Source organism: Ipomoea triloba, chromosome 7 (assembly GCF_003576645.1).
Source record: "Ipomoea triloba cultivar NCNSP0323 chromosome 7, ASM357664v1".
Taxonomy (NCBI): domain Eukaryota; kingdom Viridiplantae; phylum Streptophyta; class Magnoliopsida; order Solanales; family Convolvulaceae; genus Ipomoea; species Ipomoea triloba.
This window is the reverse complement of record NC_044922.1, coordinates 24,957,220-24,975,747: the sequence shown is the minus strand read 5'-3', so window position 1 is coordinate 24,975,747 and position 18,528 is coordinate 24,957,220. Positions and strand designations below refer to the sequence as shown.

General features: G+C 34.9%; 1 protein-coding gene and 2 pseudogenes across 1 annotated transcript; 1 reads left to right on the top strand and 2 right to left on the bottom strand.

The window, feature by feature from the left end:
- Positions 1 to 4,863: 4,863 nt before the first annotated feature.
- Positions 4,864 to 7,409, bottom strand: LOC116024388 (annotated as a pseudogene).
- A 25-nt stretch (positions 7,410 to 7,434) lies between these two features.
- LOC116026334 (proteasome subunit alpha type-4) lies at positions 7,435 to 9,414 on the bottom strand. Its single transcript, XM_031267817.1, has 2 exons — positions 9,276 to 9,414; positions 7,435 to 8,405 (listed from the first exon to the last, which is right to left on the bottom strand). The coding sequence occupies exon 2, from the start codon at positions 8,395 to 8,397 to the stop codon at positions 7,651 to 7,653; it is 747 nt and encodes a 248-aa protein (XP_031123677.1). The 5' UTR covers positions 8,398 to 8,405; positions 9,276 to 9,414; the 3' UTR covers positions 7,435 to 7,650.
- A 1,700-nt stretch (positions 9,415 to 11,114) lies between these two features.
- LOC116024387 lies at positions 11,115 to 15,124 on the top strand (annotated as a pseudogene).
- The last annotated feature ends 3,404 nt before the right edge of the window (positions 15,125 to 18,528 follow it).

Below are 18,528 nucleotides of genomic sequence, written 5' to 3'. Positions count from 1 at the left end.
TGGGTTGATTCCTTCACAATATCTTAATGGTATCAAATAAAATTTTATTATAAATTCAATTCATTATAACAAAATCAACTATTGTCATCAATATAAATAGTTATGCTTGGTTAACTTGTATACATCTTATATAAAATATAATACTTTTTTCATATTGGTAGAATAGGAACCAAATTAAAGAAGCAATGACAAACTTGAGATATTGGAGGATACCAAAATAATATTTTGATATAAGTAAATTTTAAAGTTAAATATGTATTTACTTCTCTACACAATTAAATTGACTTTATTATCAGTGTTTCGAAAGACTCAATCAACTTTGCTACTGCTGCTATGATTATTGATGGGAGACCATTGCTATGATTATTGATGGGAGACCATGTCTTTCTTGGTTGGACTAACCGGCGATTTACAATAAGTCTTTCTTCATTGCAAGAAGTGGAACCAATATACATTTTTAAGAAAGAATCTAAATTTTATGACAAATGCGGTCCGATGGCTGTTCTCCACTAACCACAAGGATATAGGGACTCTATATTTCATCTTCTGTGCCATTGCTGGAGTGATGGGCACATGCTTCTCAGTACTGATTCGTATGGAATTAGCACGACCCGGTGATCCTTGGACTTCTTTTTTCAGAATGAATCCTACGACTCACCGAATTACTAATAGAAGAGCCTATATTAGGGTTGGACCCTACACTAACTTTAAATGCATGATACCCCTTTAGGGCCTCTTCCAAAACTTGTTTTCTTTAGGAGGTCCGTCAGAGGGGCGGCAACGAAAGAGATTCCCTAATGAACCGATAATTAGCGGTAATACAGTCCAAGGAAGGAGCAGGATTCGAACCAGCGCTTCAGAGCCAGGATCAAACTCTTCTTTTGAGTATGATGCGGATGGAATGGTTATTAGGGATAGCCTTCGTCGACCTGTCCCTGGCCACAGGTAGGCGATCGATGAAATGATAGTCCGGACCGGTCTACATTCAGCTTAATTTATATATTTATTTAATCCGTCTCGAACCCGCAGCTTCCGCCTTAAGAGGGCGGTGCTCTAACGATTGAACTAAAATCCCAGGAAAATTAGGTGTACAGCCTAAAATGAAACATTCACATAGAGGAGTATTCGTATCACTACACTAACAAGAGAGGAACTACGAGAAGAAATCATAGTCACTCTTCGCCTTTTTTTGCGTATATAAAGAGAGAGATAGCCAGTCTTGACTTAAGTCGGTCCAAGCTTGACTTATCTTAAACAATGTCCCAAAAGTCCCATATCTTTTTTGGTTGGACTAAGCCAACCGGCAATTTCCGTCTTCCTTCACTGGGAAAGCAAGAATAAGTCTCTCTTTTTGTTTGGGGGAGCGGAACACAACATGACTATAATATAAAAATGGAAAAAAACAAAATTCTACTCAAAGACTCTGAAATCCTTCTGTGAAATAGCGCAGGGGAAGTATGTACTAGAACTAGACCAGGCCAATTGTTCTCCATCAATGCGGAAGAATCCTTATTTTGAATCGTCAAAAGACCTCTTGAATAGTGCGCTCGAAAAGAGCGTAAAAGAGATTCGAGATAGACATAACCTTGGTCTGCCCGATAATCTTTCATATCCAGACTTAGTCGAAAAAGTTATCTCTACTAAAGTGGTAGATCCATGTAATTTGGAACCTATTGATCTCATGAAAATATACAATATGCTGGAAGATCTTATTCTCCGTGATGTACACAGTTAAACCTATCAGACTATCATTAACCTATTAAATAACCTTTAGTAATTATGAGGGTAGTCTCTGTCGGTATTGGAAACGTCTTCATTTCTTTGATTCATTCCGTGGCGCGAAATCCATCTAAACAATCATTTGGTTATGCGGCTTTGCTCTAACCGAAGCTATTGCCTTGTTTGCGATGGCCTTTTTGATCTCATTCGTATTCTGATCGAAGAAGTTTCATTCAACCAACTATCTTTTTGAAGCAGATAGTTCACAGTGCTTCTTCTATAGATACTGGAAAAGCAAACTCATGTTTCCACTCTATTTTCATTACGAAGATGTATCACGTCAGGATCCGTTGCTCAAACCGAATCACGCCAACGTTATGGAAGTTCCTGGATTGTGTAAAATAAGAGTAGTACCAAAGGCAGCAAGGGGGTAACGTGTTAAGGCTTCTGAAAGGAGCCCGTTTAGAAAGAGACTTAAAATGCACGGGAACCGTGACCGAATTCCTCATTCCTCTTCCCCTTGGGGAAAGCGAAGCGAAGCGTAGCAAGGGGTTAAAAGGAAGGCTTCCGTAGGAAGTCCGAATGACCTTCCCCCGAGGTGGATTAAGGGGGGTAACGTACCGATCCATAGCTTCCCCCGAGGGGAAAGCGAAGCAAGGGGGAAACGGTCCTTCCCTTGCGTTAAGCCCTCGGCGCTTGAGAGGACTGCAGCGAGCCCTCGACGATTGAGAGGAAAAAGAGAAAACTACTTAATTAGAATATGAGCTTTAATGCCGGCTTAAAGGTGTTAACCTTAACAGGCAACTCGTCGTCGGTTTTAAGCCTTTTTTTAAGGCCTTTTTGTTTAAGGCCCTTGCTTTCTTTCATGGCTTCTTCCCTGGATTATTAGAAGATTTTAGGATCTTAAATGCACGTCCAATCGTCGTAGAGTTAATGGACCGCCCCTTCGGGAGAGCTAACTTATCAGCAACGAGTCCGCAAGGCGAGGGCTGTCTCTCTCTCTGTTTCACCTCCCGGGGGGTTTGGGGGGAAAAGAATCCAATATAGGCTCGAAAGTGAGCCTTTTGAAGCTTTCTCTGAATCCCCCATTCCCCGATTCCCCCGGTTTGGGGCCAACGTCGGTCGATTATAGCGTGCCATAGGGGTCACCACTCCCCTAGCGGGCGCTAGTTCAACTCACTCTTAGGGTATTAAGTCCCTTTCCTCTCCCTCCGTTTTTGGACTATGGGAGAGGGGAAAGGCTTACCACCCGTTGTCTTCCTTCGTGTTTCTATAAGCTTTCTCTTAGTCACAGCTTTAAGACATTCTTTAAATACTGCCATTAGAAATTGCCCTCAATCGCCGGGCGGCTCGCAAGTCCTCTCAAACGCCGAGGGCTTAGCCGGGAAGCTCCCTCCACCCGGAGTAAGCTTCCCGGGCTACTCTAATCCCATCCTGTACTTCCTATAAGAGGAACAAGAACTCATAACTCAGAAATCGTAATTGCATAAATGACCTATGAAACTTAGCCGAAGGCAAATAATTGGCTCTAGAACAGTTAGGATTCTAGGGTAGTACGCTAAGACAAGACGGCATAGGTTGCTTTAACCCACCTAAATGTTTCCTGAAAGCCGATCCCGTAAATTTAGGGTGGCAGCTGAGCATTGACAAAGCCAGCAGAGCTAAGAGGCCAGCAGAGCTAAGAGGCACATGTGAACCATCCCTGTACACTTAATATTTATATTTCATTTCCGGGTAATATAAATACCCCATTCACTCCTTGTAAAGATTATCCCTAGAAACATAATGAATACAAAATGTGCTTCTTCCTTCCTTCTAACTTCTGTGTTCTCCATTCCATTTCAATTTCTGAGTTCATCTCTTCTTTATTATCATAGTTATCATTCATATTTCATAACAATCTTATAGTTATGGCATTATCACATTTCAACAACATTCCGTTAATATATTTTAAAAGTGCTCTTGCACATCAACTATAACTCTATGTTAAGCTCACCCCTTCTCTATTTTAAAAGTACTCTTACAATTCTGCAATACAATTATTTATTGTATTGAGTTGTATTTTGTATTATTGAGCGTTAGGCTGATTATACTCAATGTAGTATACATTATACATGACTGTTTCCTGTAATTATATATATAAATAGATGAAAAATGTTGGTCTTCGAATTATCCAGGGGGCGGGTTGGGAGATTCATGAAATCCCCAAAAGCGCCAAATAGAAGTCACAAATTAAGAAAAAGTTAAACTACAAATCCCAGTCAAAGTAGGAATTCACACTCCCACAGGGATTAAAGAAAAGGGTTGTTATATAACTCAAGACTTAACATTAGTAAATATGTAGTTAGAGGAATTGTATTGTTAAACTTTTATAACATTATCATCACGAGCAAGAAATAAACCAACATTGCAAAATTGTTAGAGGCTAGCTCATGTAGTTTCAAAGTTCGCAAGTTATTATGAACAAATTCTGTATCGAAGAGAAAGTGGCTTAAATGAAGCTAATAAAAGAAAAAATAGTCATTCAATTATAGCATGAGATTGAGAAGAAAAAAAAAAGTATATTTTTACATGTTTGAGAAGTGCTAAAGAATGTAGAGAAATCCGTGTAACCAATATAACTAGATTGGTGATGTTGACTTAAATGAAGATAAGGATTCAAAGTTAAAAAAAAAAAATCACAATAAGGATCCAAAACGTAAAAATTATATTAAAAAACTTAAAAAGAAAAAGAAAATTTCATGTTACTTTACAAGTGATAGAAATTTCATGGATAATGTTAACCTTAGGCTGACCTCAACCCTGAAAGTATATACACTTTCTAGATGACATGGCACACCACATGGATTCCTTCTTCTTTTTTATATTTTTTTGTTTGCCTACGTGTTTAGCAAACTTGTTAAAACAGCAAGTTTGCTAAACACTGAAATGACAGCCTTTTCACTCTTTCGTTTGGCAGCAAAAGCTGCCATAATTTTTTATTTTTTTTACTTTTTAATTTTTTTTTGTTTTATTATTATATATATTATATAAAATAAAAGTGGACCTCATTTTTAAAAATTGTCAAATTTGCAGAGATGTAGAATAAATAATAAAAAATTTGTACCCATTTTAAAAGTGAGAGAAACTTGCTGGGTTAAAGACAACCTTATGCTAAGGAGTATTACTTTTTGTCATTTTGATCTCTACTTATATTTATATACAGAGTATGTCATTATGCTTAAAGACTCTTCTTCCCCTACTCCATCTTTCTTTCCCTAGCCTAAATCAATCAAAGTAGAAAACTAAAAAGAAAATGATATACCTCAAAGCAATACATACCTCCTTCACTCTCACCCAACATCCTCTTCTCCCCGTCCAATGATTCTACAGATTCAAATGCTCCTCTTCTTCCTGAAGGAGATGCGCGTAATCAGGAACTGCTTGCCAGGTTCGCCTGACCAACTACTTAGACGAAAGAGCAGCCTATCTGACTAGTTTGCTGAAGAAGCCAATGCTGAGATTAATCCGATAGGAGAAAATGCCCTCAAAGAGCTTGATGAAGCTGGTGCAAGGGTCTGTGTCCGACTTCTTAGTGTCTAGCAACTGTTTAGAAATCCTGGGATTTACAGCTGGATGTTTCGTCTCTTGATTTCTGAATTTTGTTGGTTTTGTTGAGCAGATTATGGAAAAAATCGAGAACCAGATGCAAGCTTTTGAAGAATCGGCAGAGGTGAACAAGCGCAGGAGATTAAAGAGAACGAAAGGCAGTTAGCAGACTTTGAAGGTCAAATAGAGAAGAATAGAAATGAAGGGTTGTTCTTTAAGAATCTAATGCAAAGAAAACCAGAGGACAAAGCAAAAGCAAAGGAAGAGATGGAGAAAATTGGGAAGCTTGGTAGAGAGAGTGCAGATATAACCGATGCTTTATGTTGATTATCTGACTTTCAAAAATGTATATTACATGTTCATACAGAAAACATCACTTATAATTTGACCCAAGTACTATTTGATGTAGCTTACATATGTGTATACTGCCAAGTGCTCACATGCAGATGGTCATGCATATCAAAGCACAACACAATTACAATCTAACAAATTGAAATTAACACCTAATGTATACAAAAACTGTCAAGCATGATAATAGAACAAATAGACACTCTCAATGAACTGTTAAGAAGAATGGTAACAATGCAATGTATTGTTGTTCCCATGTACCAGAAGAAACTTAATGGCCTGTTTGGCTGGATGTAGTTTGGGGGGAATTGCAATTCAGTGAATTCTCAAACTACAGTGTTTGGTTGGATGGAATTGCAATTCATGGGGTACCCCGTACCCCATGAATTGCAATTCGGAAGACTACTACTACTAACTGTAGTTCTGTAAATCTCAAATAAACAGACAAGTTTAGGCGAAGACTTACTTTGCATGGTTGATAAATCAACATTATCACATTCAGCTCTGACAAGTATGTTCCATGTAATCACAGTTGGGTAGACATTCCTACTCAGAGCATCATTCAAGAACAAGTTGGCATCTGATATCCTATTGCAAAAAGAAAGCCCTTTAAGAGTAATATTGTAAGAAATGATATCAGGCTGAAATCCACCCCTGAGAATGCGAGCCCAAATTGCAGATGCATTTCAACTGTCCCTAGCTTTGTAAAATCCCTCCATAAGTGTGTTGAGAGTGACCAGATTGGGGACACAGTTCCACTGGCTCATGTTAAGATACAGATGCAATGCTTGTTCAAGTTTTCCAGCAGAGCAGACCCCATGAATCATAATATTACCCATAGTTGTATCAGGCTTGATACCCCGGCTAAGAACTTGGTTCCACAAGTTCAATTCCATGTCTAACTTGCCAGTTTTGCAAAGACCATTTATTAACAAGCTATATGTTATAATGTCCGGCTTCCATCCTTTCTGAAGAATATCCTTAACAATGTCATAGGCTTCACCAAATTTTTCAGCATTGCATAAACCATGAACAAGGATGTTATAGGCCACTTCATTGGTTAAGCAATTTTTATTGACTAGTTCACCAAAAAATCTCATTGCGTCCTCAATTTTATTACCTTGGATAAAGCCACTAATTAGTGCATTGCAAACAGCCACTCTTTCCCATATGATCAATAATAGCAGCTGCTTCACACAGTCTTCCTTTTGTGCATAACCCCTTAATGATAGCCGAATATAGATAAGAATCTGGCTCTCCTCTACTGTCATCAGCCCTCCTTTAACACCTGTAGTGCCCCATGCTCACATTCGAATTTTTGCAAAGCCCATGAACCAAAATTTCATATGTCAACTAAGATCACAAGGCGAGTTTCAATCAGAGTGCACTTTTAGATAGTGGCTAAGTGCTTTCATGTAAATCAAAGTTTATGTATATAAAATTTGAATTTGTTGCGGGTTCAAATATTAAATATTGAATCGGACTTGGTTTTGTGTTCACAAAAAGAGTAGTGAACAATGAAGGAAGAAGGAACTTTTGAGTCACTAATGAACCACTTCCAACGTTAACAAGTTTTGAAACATGCATTGAATCCAAGAATAGCATTATTATTGATGATTACTTCAATGTGTTCATCCCTCTGCGCATGAACAAGCAAACTAAAGTGCTGTCATCCTGGGAGTTCTAAACACTTGATAAATATTTGTTCCATTTCAACTTCTCATTCTGATTAGCCTAAATAGCAATCACTGCATTATTGTTTGCGATTATAGCAATAGATTTTAAGCAAACTTCATAATCTAGCATATATAATATGACAACATAGATAAAAGGCCACAAAGGAAATTGAACAGCAGTATTGCTGGGATAATCCACATGACCAAATAAGTTCCCAAACATAATTGAACAGTACCTAATTAACCATTGAACAATCCATAGTTTAAAAAGAAGTACAAGCATGGTCTGAGAAGAGAGTTAAAATCATATGAAGTGGTTTTAGGTCTCCACGGTGGGTTGGGTCAACCCAAGCTTTGCAAGCAATTTATTCAGGGACTCTGGTGAGTGCACTAGGTACTTAACTTTTCCATTAGAGAGGAATACCTCGGCCAATTCGAGCTTCTCTGAAGTAAGACTTGTGCTATCCATTGTCTTGCTAAGCACCTTGAGAGCGAGCTGAACAGCCTCCTCCCTCGTGATCTCATCCTTGTAGTCCTGCTTTAGCATTGATTGTGCTGCTTGATTGTTTGCTCCAATTGCTGCAGCCTTCCATCCTCCATAGTTTCCGCTGGGGTCACTCATGTAGAGCTGGAAGCCATAGTTCTTATCCCATCCTGCAAAGAGAAAAGAAACTCCGAATGGACGGAGACCACCAAACTGCGTGTAGCCTTGTTTAGTGTCACATAGAGACTGAACAAGCTGTTCGACAGGCATTGGTTCTTGGTAAGCATAAGTATATCGTTGAGCCTGGACCCTAGCAGTGTTAATAAGAATGTTGGCATCAGACATTATTCCTGCGACAGCACATGCCACATGGTCATCAATCTTGTACATCTTCTCAGTAGATGTTGATGTCTGAAGAAGCTTGGAAGTGACCTTCTTTTCACCAACCAACACAACTCCATCTTTAGATAATATGCCTATGGCACTGCCAGCATTTCCAATTGCCTCCATTGCATACTCAACCTGGTACAGACGACCTTCGGGAGAGAAGATAGTTGTACGGCTATCATACCTTCGCGACATTGTGAATTCTGCAACAAAGGAACTTAACAAGATCAGCAGAAAGACTAATCGCCAATGGGTCTTGTCATCTATGAGAATAGTAACAGTAAAACAATTCTGAATTATAACTTAAATGCTTTGAAATCCTCAAAAGATATGTGTTTTATAAAACCAACAAACATCACCTATGAAACTTCTCATAACTAACAATCAACTCCTTTGACAACACTACTTATAATAGGTAAAATTTGAATGGTAATTAAGATTTAGCAAACAAGGGATGCAAAAAGAAATTCCCACAGTTTTACTGAAATTAATTCTCAACAGGACAATGACATCTGCATAAATTTAATCCATCAAAACTTACATTGACAAGATGAGTGACACAGTGCAGGTACATATATCATTCTCAGATGATTAATTATAAAGTTAATTTAACCATTTTAGTTCTCTTGTGTATATTTATCAAACACATTCAATCTTTTCCAAACCTACGAATCAAAGGAATCCTCTAATTTAAACCACAAAAAATGTGAAAATCAGAAGAACAGAAAGGACTCCTTCAATCCCCTTATACTCTTCTGGTGTATTGTCCGCCATTTTTCCTCTTATTTCATTAACTCCAAATGAGCCTATCACCTATTCACACCGCTTTAACATTCTCAGATCGCCAAAAGAAATTTATAAAAGAATAGTATATTTCTTTCAAATTTTAATCTCCCAAGTCAGTAGTCAGATCGGCGTTCACCTTTACATTCAAAATCTAGCAAATTTTGCAGGTACACTACATTGAAAGATCGAGTTTTCAGGAAACCAATCACTATACGAACGAACATCAACAGGCAAAAATAATTTTAACAAAAAAACACGTTCAAGTATAGAGAGATTCAGAGAGAAACCTGATGAGTTGCAGAGCACTGGATTTTCAGAATTGAGCGAGTCGACTCGGAACTTAGCCTCCTTCTAATCCCTATATATTTCTTCTTCTCTTCGTATGCTTTTTTCCCAAGCTTTCTTCCTTTGAAACAGACGACTGTTTGCTATTAGGCCAGATTGAAAATTCAGGCCCATCTCCAAAGTAATTAATGATATGGGCCCATACTCACAGCCCAGAATGCAACCCGCGATTGCTTATTTGGGCTTGCTTTAGTGCTGTGATGACGTCATTATTATATATACATTGGCTATAAAGAATAATGTTCATTTGTTTAAATCTTTAACACTAATTTATTCATTTCATACTAATGAGATGTTATTGAGGAGAGAATATCAATTTTTAGTACCTCGACTATAATACATGTATCAATTTTGATCATTGACTATTAAAATTTTCAAATTAGGTGCATGACTATTCAATTTGTATCACATTTAGTCCTTGACTATAAATTTTTTTAAATAAATTAGCGGATCACCGGTTACTTGGTAAGAAATTTGGCCAAAAAATTTAACGGCATGATCAAATGTGATACAAATTGAATATTTATGCACCTAATTTGAAAATTTTAATAGTCAATGACCAAAATTAATATTCACCTATTTTTTTAATAGTCAATGCACCTTTTTTTTTTTTTTAATCTCTATCCTAAAATATGATTGTGTTTAGTCTTTAAATAGGTTAATATGCATCACTCTCAAGGAGATTAAAAGACCCCTTAAATTAAAATTACCTAGGAAATACTAAGAGTCACAAAAGACAAAATTGAAAGGAAATATGTTGTTTATTTGACTTCTCCAAATCAGCCAATGTGACACTCTTTTTGGCTTCTTGTGCTTCCTCCCTTGTGTAGCTACGAAATTGGACATCTTCATATGACTTTTTCCACTAATTTTAGTCCAATAGTTTTTTTTGAAAATTTTAGTCCAATAGTTTATTCTAATAATTTATGCGCAACCAACCTGGTGCACTTCTCTCCACCAAATATGCACATACATTAATTTTATGTCACATTTATTTTGCCTATTCTCTTTTTATTTGAAATGCATTTTCATCCTTTCTCAACAAGAAAAAATCAATTGAATTATATAAATTTTTCTATAAATTTATCTAAATATGTACATAATTATAGATTATATTAACCATACAAGATTTTAATATTAATTTTAATTTTGTATGCTACAAAAATAGATACTTGACCAAATATATGAAAGTTTAATTATATTATTATATTATATATTTTAATATCTTTTTATTTAAAAAATTAATTTAATTCATAATAAAAATAGTTTTTTTTTTGTGCCCATGTTGAGCATATATAATATATAAACATAAATATATAATCAAACTATCTTCTTAGGCTTATCCGCTTAGCCTTTTTGTCATGGTTTCGAATCTCGGCTTCACCTTGATAAAAAAAGAAACCACATGTTACTTGGAGCAACATAAATATACAATTCAACTGTCAGTTTAGGGGCGTTGACTCAAAATTAAACAAACTAAAAATACAAATCCAGCCAAAATAGGAATTCACACTTCCACCAGGATTAAAGAAAATAAAACCGCGGCAGGTGGAAAAGCTATATAAAGAACTCACTTAAAGTAATATTTGAGTTTAGTTTTTCAATTCACTGCGTTAAATATCGTCATCACTGTGTGTCGTCGTTCCTTATATATTTCACGCAAGAAGTGTATAAACTTTTGGAACGCAATCAACTTTAACGTACTCGATCTTCTCTAAATTAAATTTCGGAAAAAACTCAGTGTGTGCTCTGAATTTGGGGATAGTTGAAGCAAATTAAGCATGGCAAGGAGGCGTGACGAGGAGGACGATGACTACGAGGAGGAGGAGGAGGAGGAAGAGGAGTATGAGGGGGGCGGAAAGGCCGAAAGGAAGCGCTCGAGATCGGATTTCATTGATGAAGATGAAGAGGACGAGGACTATGGAGGTCGTACACGTAACAAGAAGAGGTCTGCAGCCTCTCATTTTTTTGATCTTGAGGCGGCTGTGGATAGCGATGAGGAAGAAGAAGAAGAAGAAGATGGCGAAGATGGTTAGAACCTTTCTATTGCTAGTTAACTGGGATTTCTCTTTAACTGTGTCACGCATAATAAGCCTAATTAACTTGCACCACTTAATTAAGGCCCTAATATATAATATATAATCAGGGGAAAACTTACATTGCATGCATGCTTACTGGAAACTATTATCATTATTATTATTATTATGCTAATGATAGTATTTGTGAATGCAATGCACGCACAGACTTCATTGTGGATGGTGGAGCTGATATAGCTGATGAATATGATTCAAGACAGATTGATCGTCGTCCAAATCTTGTGTCACGTGAGGAGGAAGAGGAAGACTTTGAGGCACTTGAGAGAAGCATCCAGGCTAGATATGCAAGGTCAAACAGTGATGTGAAGTATGAAGAAGCTAGTGATGATGTAGATCAGCAAGCACTTTTGCCATGTGTCAGAGATCCCAAGTTATGGATGGTGAAATGTGCGGTATGTAGTTGTTAGCTTGTACTTGAATTGAGATTTCACCTCATCCAATGAAGCTTATTCTGTGTGTGTGTGTGTTTGTAGATTGGTCGTGAGAGGGAGGTTGCTGTGTGTCTGATGCAGAAATGTATTGACAGGGGATCACAGTTGCAAATTAGGTCTGTTATAGCACTTGATCATCTTAAAAACTATATATACATTGAAGCAGACAAAGAGGCCCATGTTAGAGAGGTATGCATTTTATTATACTTTGCTCTTTTTGAAGTTTTGATTTGCTAAATAATTCTTAAGGGTACTGACTTGTTTTGTTACAGGCATGCAAGAATATGCGCATGATATATCCCGCAAAACTAATGCTTGTTCCAATCAAAGAGATGAGTGGTGTCCTTTCTGTTGAGAGCAAAGCACTTGATCTTGCCAGGGATACTTGGGTCAGAATAAAGACTGGAGCTTATAAAGGGGACCTTGCAAAGGTAATTAAGGTGGTCTCTATCTGTCTCTAAAAACTTAAAACTTGATATTTCTCTTTCTAATATTTTTTAAGTTTTCGTTCTTTAGGTTGCGGATGTAGATAATGTAAAACAGAGAGTTATCGTGAGATTAATCCCAAGGATTGACTTACAAGCTCTTGCAAACAAATTGGTAAGTGCCTAGCTAGCTTTCTTTGCACTAATTAATTGTTACTTAGCTTTTTGTTCTCATCTGAATGTCATTGATTATAGCTTTCTTTTGTTATATAGGAAGGGAGGGAAGTTCCAAGCAGAAAAGGATTCATTCCTCCCCACGTCTTATGAACATAGATGAGGCTCGGTAATTTTTTCCTTAACATCTTTAATTTGAGCTCAAGAAATAAACTATTGGATGGGTGGTCATTAATGTGTTTTTATTATGTTCAGAGAGATGAAGGTACGTGTTGAGCTTAGGAGAAATCCAATGACGGGTGACTATTTTGAGAAAATTGGTGGCATGATGTTCAAAGATGGGTTTTTATATAAAACAATGGCTATGAAATCGATTAGCACTCAGAATATTGAGCCAAGTTTTGATGAACTTGAGAAATTCCGTCAACCTGGTGAAAGTAATATGGCTAGTTTGTCGACTCTATTTGCAAATAGGAAGAAAGGTCACTTTATGAAGGGTGATCCCGTGATTGTGGTGAAAGGGGAATTGAAGAACTTAAAAGGATGGGTTGAGAAAGTAGAGGAAAATATTGTTCACATCAGACCAAAAGAAAAGAACCTTCATAATGTATGTACTCTTTTGAACATTATTAATGGTTCTATTCTATTTAAATAAGTTGAGGGAAAGGACAACTAATTAGCAACTTGGTGGCTTTAATTTGGCAGAAAACACTTATTAGTGTTGGTGAGAAGGAGGTTTGCAAGTACTTTGAAGCTGGAAATCACGTAAAAGTTGTATGTGGTGCATCTGAAGGTGCGACTGGTATGGTTGCATCTGTTGAGGGGCATATGGTGAACTTAGTGTCTGATACCACTAAGGAGATTGTAAGTCAACAACTATATATTCACTTGTCTTGTCTTGAGGATATATATATATATATATGTTTTTCTTTATAATAATAATAATGCAATTTTATTATTTAAATATATAATAAAAAAATTAATCCGTGCATCGCACGAGTAATTTACCAGTAATAATAATGCAATTTGCTGGCTTTTGATCTGCCTGTGTAGATACGTGTATTTGCTGACACTGTTGTGGAAAGCTGTGAAGTAATATCTGGTGCCACTCGAATTGGGGACTATGAGCTCCATGACCTTGTGCTACTAGAGTAAGCACTTTTTAATTTTCGCCCAAAGTTTAATCTTTTAAATGAATCATAACTAAGCTATTATATTGTTATGCAGCGATAAGAGTTTTGGTATGATTATACGAGTAGAGAGTGAAGCTTTCCAGGTCCTTAAGGGGGTTCCCAAAAATGAAAAAGCTGAGGTAGCAGTTGTGAGGCTAAGGGAGATAAAAGCCAAGGTTGAAAAGAAAGGGAGAGCACAAGATCGGTATCAGAATGCATTAGCAGTGAAAGATGTGGTCAGGGTTCTTGAGGGACCTTTCAAGGTGTGCATTATATTATATTGCTCTCTTCATTGGATGGGCTTAATTTTTACATTACTAGCTAATTGGACTGACTACTTTTCGATCTGGTGTTATGACATTTATAATTAATTTGTCACCCCCAATTAACAGGGAAAGCAAGGGCTAGTGGAACATATATACAGAGGAATTGTGTTTATTTATGACCGTCATCACCTTGAGCATGCTGGCTTTATATGTGCCAATGCGCAATCTTGTGTTTTGGTTGGTGGATCAAGGACAAATGGTGATACAAAAGTATGCATCTAATCTAATCATCTTGATCACAAAATCTATCTTTTCCATATTTTATATATTGTAATTACTATACTTTCACATCTTATATATATTGTAACTTCTTTAGGCTCATCCCTTCTTATCAAGCTTTGGGCGTGTTCCACAACCTCCAATGAGATCGTACAGGGACGGTCCACCCAAAAATTGTATGTCTTTCTTAAGTATAGTAATTACAGTTAATAGTTTCTTTTTTTGTCTTTAGTTCTCATTAAAATCGTATCAGTGTCGTTGTCATTAATTAACTAACTCAATTGTTTCATATTTGGTTGTTATTCAACATGCTTACACATCTTGATACTGTTTAGTTGGAGGAAGGCATGGACACAATGCTTTAATTGGTGCTGATGTTAAAATTCGGTTTGGGCCATTCAAAGGATGCAAAGGACGTGTTGTTAATTTGAAAGGAAGTTCAGTCCTTGTTGAATTAGAAGCTCAGATGAAAGTTGTTACAGGCATGCATGCTTAATTAGCTTCTAAATGCCATCAACACTTTATTGCTTATCCATTATTGCCTTCAATTCAATTCGCTTATCAAATTTAATATTTGTTGCAGTTGACCGTGGTCATGTTATGGAAAATGTAAATGTTAGAACACCATTCAGGTAAATGTGATTTTTTTACTAGTTTTTCTTGAGTAATAAGCATGCAGTTTTTATCAATTTTTAACTTGTCTCACTTTTTTCCAGTGAACCATCTACATATGGCTTTGGGAGCGAAACCCCATCATATCCTTCAAGAACTCCACTCCGTCCCTGTATGACTCCCATGAGAGATCCTGGAGGTACGTGGCTTCTATTACTCTATTTGGTTTTATTATGAGATTTTTTTTGTCACAATTTTTATTTTTATTTTTTGTTTATAGCAGCAACACCTATCCATGATGGTATGAGGACACCAATGCGAGACATAGCTAGATAAACATGCACCAAATGTCATTGGATTGTTAGTAAAAACTAAAAACTGTACGTGTTGTAACTCCCTAGTGAAATTGAGATAATGGTGCCAAGAAAGTCGGGACAAAATCAAGATTATGGGCCACTGGGAAGCTTATTGGTGTTGACGTCACGGATGGAATTGTGAAGAAATATATTCGAAATATGAGTTATAATATTGAAACACATTGATATTTTTAAATTGACATATAACAAAGAAAGTATTTTTTATACATATCGTAACGATATTACATCTTTTGATATTTATGATATTTTTAATGTGTTTGAAATATGAATTATGATATGCATAAGGATTTTTCGTTTGTTATTTCACTTATTTGTCAATTCTAACGGTAAAATAGTGGAATTTTTTACGGAAGATTAATGGTGGTAATCAAATGAAAGTCATGTAATATGTCAAAATTAAAAAAATATGATTAAATGTGGCACTGGCAATGCCATAATAGTCGAGGACTAAAAGTAGAAGCTGCTCAAAGTCATGGGTGTAATATGACAAAACTAAAAGAATATGACTAAATGTGGCGATATCGCAGTAGTTGAGGATTAAAAGTGAGTGTTTTTCAAAGTCAATGATGTAATATGACAAAATTGAAAGAATGTCAAAATAGTCGAGGACTAAAAGTGGAATTTTCTCCTTTTTTGAACTTATATACCGATCTAAGTTGAAGATTGTTGGAGTAAATTCTCAATTCTTCTAAGGAGGTGTATTCAATCAAGACTTTTATAAATTTTTAAAGACTTTTAACGACTTTAAAAGGTAGAAAAATAATTTACATAGTTTGACGACTTGAACAAACCTAAAAATTTGAATTTAGAGACATTTGATAGGCAAGTTCAAATTTTGTTGGGAATTTAAAAGGTACAAACATAATTTACACAGTTTGGTATACTCTTTGATTTAAGAAAAGTATATTTGTATCAACTATAAATCTAATTCCATTATTAAGGAAAGTAAATCTAACTTAAGGGGTAAGAAAAGTATATTTGTGTCAACTATAAATCTAATTCCATTATTAAAGAAAGTAAATCTAGCTTAAGGGGTAGGATTATTTTTTCAAGTGATTGAGAATGTATAAAATTTACTCGTTTATCTTTTTTGAAACAAAGTTAAAATTAAAGTCTCTCTTATAAGTTATAAATATAAAATTTATTCATTTATGTATAAAATTTATTCGTTTATGTATGTTATTGAAGAATTTTTTTCTATTTGCTACATGTTTTGTTGTGTGTGCAGTGTATACATATGTTAACAATTCAGAATGTTATACATACATAAATACATAAAAATATAGTGGTCTTGTTTGGTAAATAATTAGCTTATCAGCCAATTTTGACTTATTTGACCACTATTAGTTGTTTGAATTGGTTAAAAAATCAATTTAATTGTTTGGTTAATAAGCTTTTTGTAATTTCAAAATACTAAAATTCAAAAGGCTACTCAAAGCAATATTTTCAATTGGCTTTTTGAGAAAAAAAAAATTATACCAAACAGCGCCAAACACCTTTCTACAATCAACTAATGTTATCAACTAATCATACCATCTAACCTAATCAGCTAACAACCATTTACCAATTATGGCCAATATATATTATAAAAGCTTTTGTAAAAAAATGTTTGTAACGGTATATTTAATTTAAAGTTTTAATGACTTTTGTAGATTTTTTAATATGAAAGGTTTTAAAAGTTTATAAGTGCTTGTCCTAAGACTTTTATAGATTTGTACAAAGATGATAAAAATTTAAAAGATTCTATCAGTCTATAAATATTCTAAAAAAGTCATTTACAGTCCATCATTTAAAATTTTTTTGAAAGTATAAAAGTCTGGATTGAATACGCCGCTTAATTAAGTTTTCATTTTAATGCGTACATTTCTTTAAAGGGTCACACTTGTATGAGTACGGTCACGTCAAGATGAAATGTAATACTTTATTCATGATTTAATATTGCATTTGTTAGTATAAGTATTACATTTCATCTTGACCCGACCGTCCTCATACAAGTGTGACCCTTTAAAGAAATGTACGCATTAAAATGTAAACTTAAGCGGCATATTCAATCCAGACTTTTATGTATATATGTACATATATATATTTTCAAAAAAAATACATACATACATACATATATATATATATATATATATATATATATATATATGTATGTATGTATGTATGTATGTATGTATGTATGCATGTAATCCCCAAAAAAGGACACTCTTACCCTTATTTAAAAACAAAGATGAATCCATGTGATCTTATGAAATCAAATCTAGATCATTCAAATAAAAAAAATAAACGCACAAGATTAGTCCACAGTTCTCACGGTGACTAGTTCTCATTCGATCCTAATTCGTATGTAGTATTACTTATAAAATGATAAAATATATAGAAATAATTTTTATTAAGTGAAGCGCTATCAAAATATTTGTTATGAAAATAAAATCAATAAATAAGCCAAAATTTCTCTTTACTTTTTACCCTCCACACCTACGAAATTGTCCTCCTCGCAATATTTTTACCCAAAAAAATGTCCATTTTCTTGGGACACAACTTAACCACTCAAGAATATTAGGCATTTATTATGAGCAGAAAACATGGTTGCATTAGTAGGATTGACATTAGAGCAATATAATTCTTGTTAATATTTTATAGGTAATTTATTTCTTTATATTGTTGCATTAGTGGGAAAGACATGATTGATATAATAAAAACGTTTTTTTTTTTAATAACAGGATAAAAAGCATTATGAAGATGTTAAAGAGATAAACTCAAAATCAATTCATAAATAGGTAACAAATATAAAATAGTACGGAGCAGCATTTTTATATGAATTATACCATTTCCTAATGCATCTCTCATTTTCTTTTGCATGACAAGTTTGGTATGTTTGAATGGTTTTTGTGTTGGTTCATTTCACAGTATATTAATGCTATCAAATGAGAATTTCATTATATATTCAATTTACTATATATATGGAAATCAACTATTTGAATTGATATAAACAATTATGCTTGGATAGTTTGGGTATGTACATGTTATATGCAATATTTTTTCATATTTGTATGGAGCCAAATTAACAATCTTGTGATATTGGAGGATACCAAAATATATCCATTTATAACTATTCGACTTGTTTGACCTACTACCATTTTTATACTTTCTATATCTGGGGTGAACAAATACCATACATTTTTTTTCAATGTGTTGCGTAACTTTTTACATTTTTTAATTATTGACCAAAATAAATAAAATTTTAATCCTAATCAAAATCATAGAAGTCACAAAGTAAGAAGATGCCAAAATAGGAATTCACACCCTCTCAAAGATTAAAGAAAAGAAAGCTGGTTGAGAAGCTATATAAAGACTTCCAAC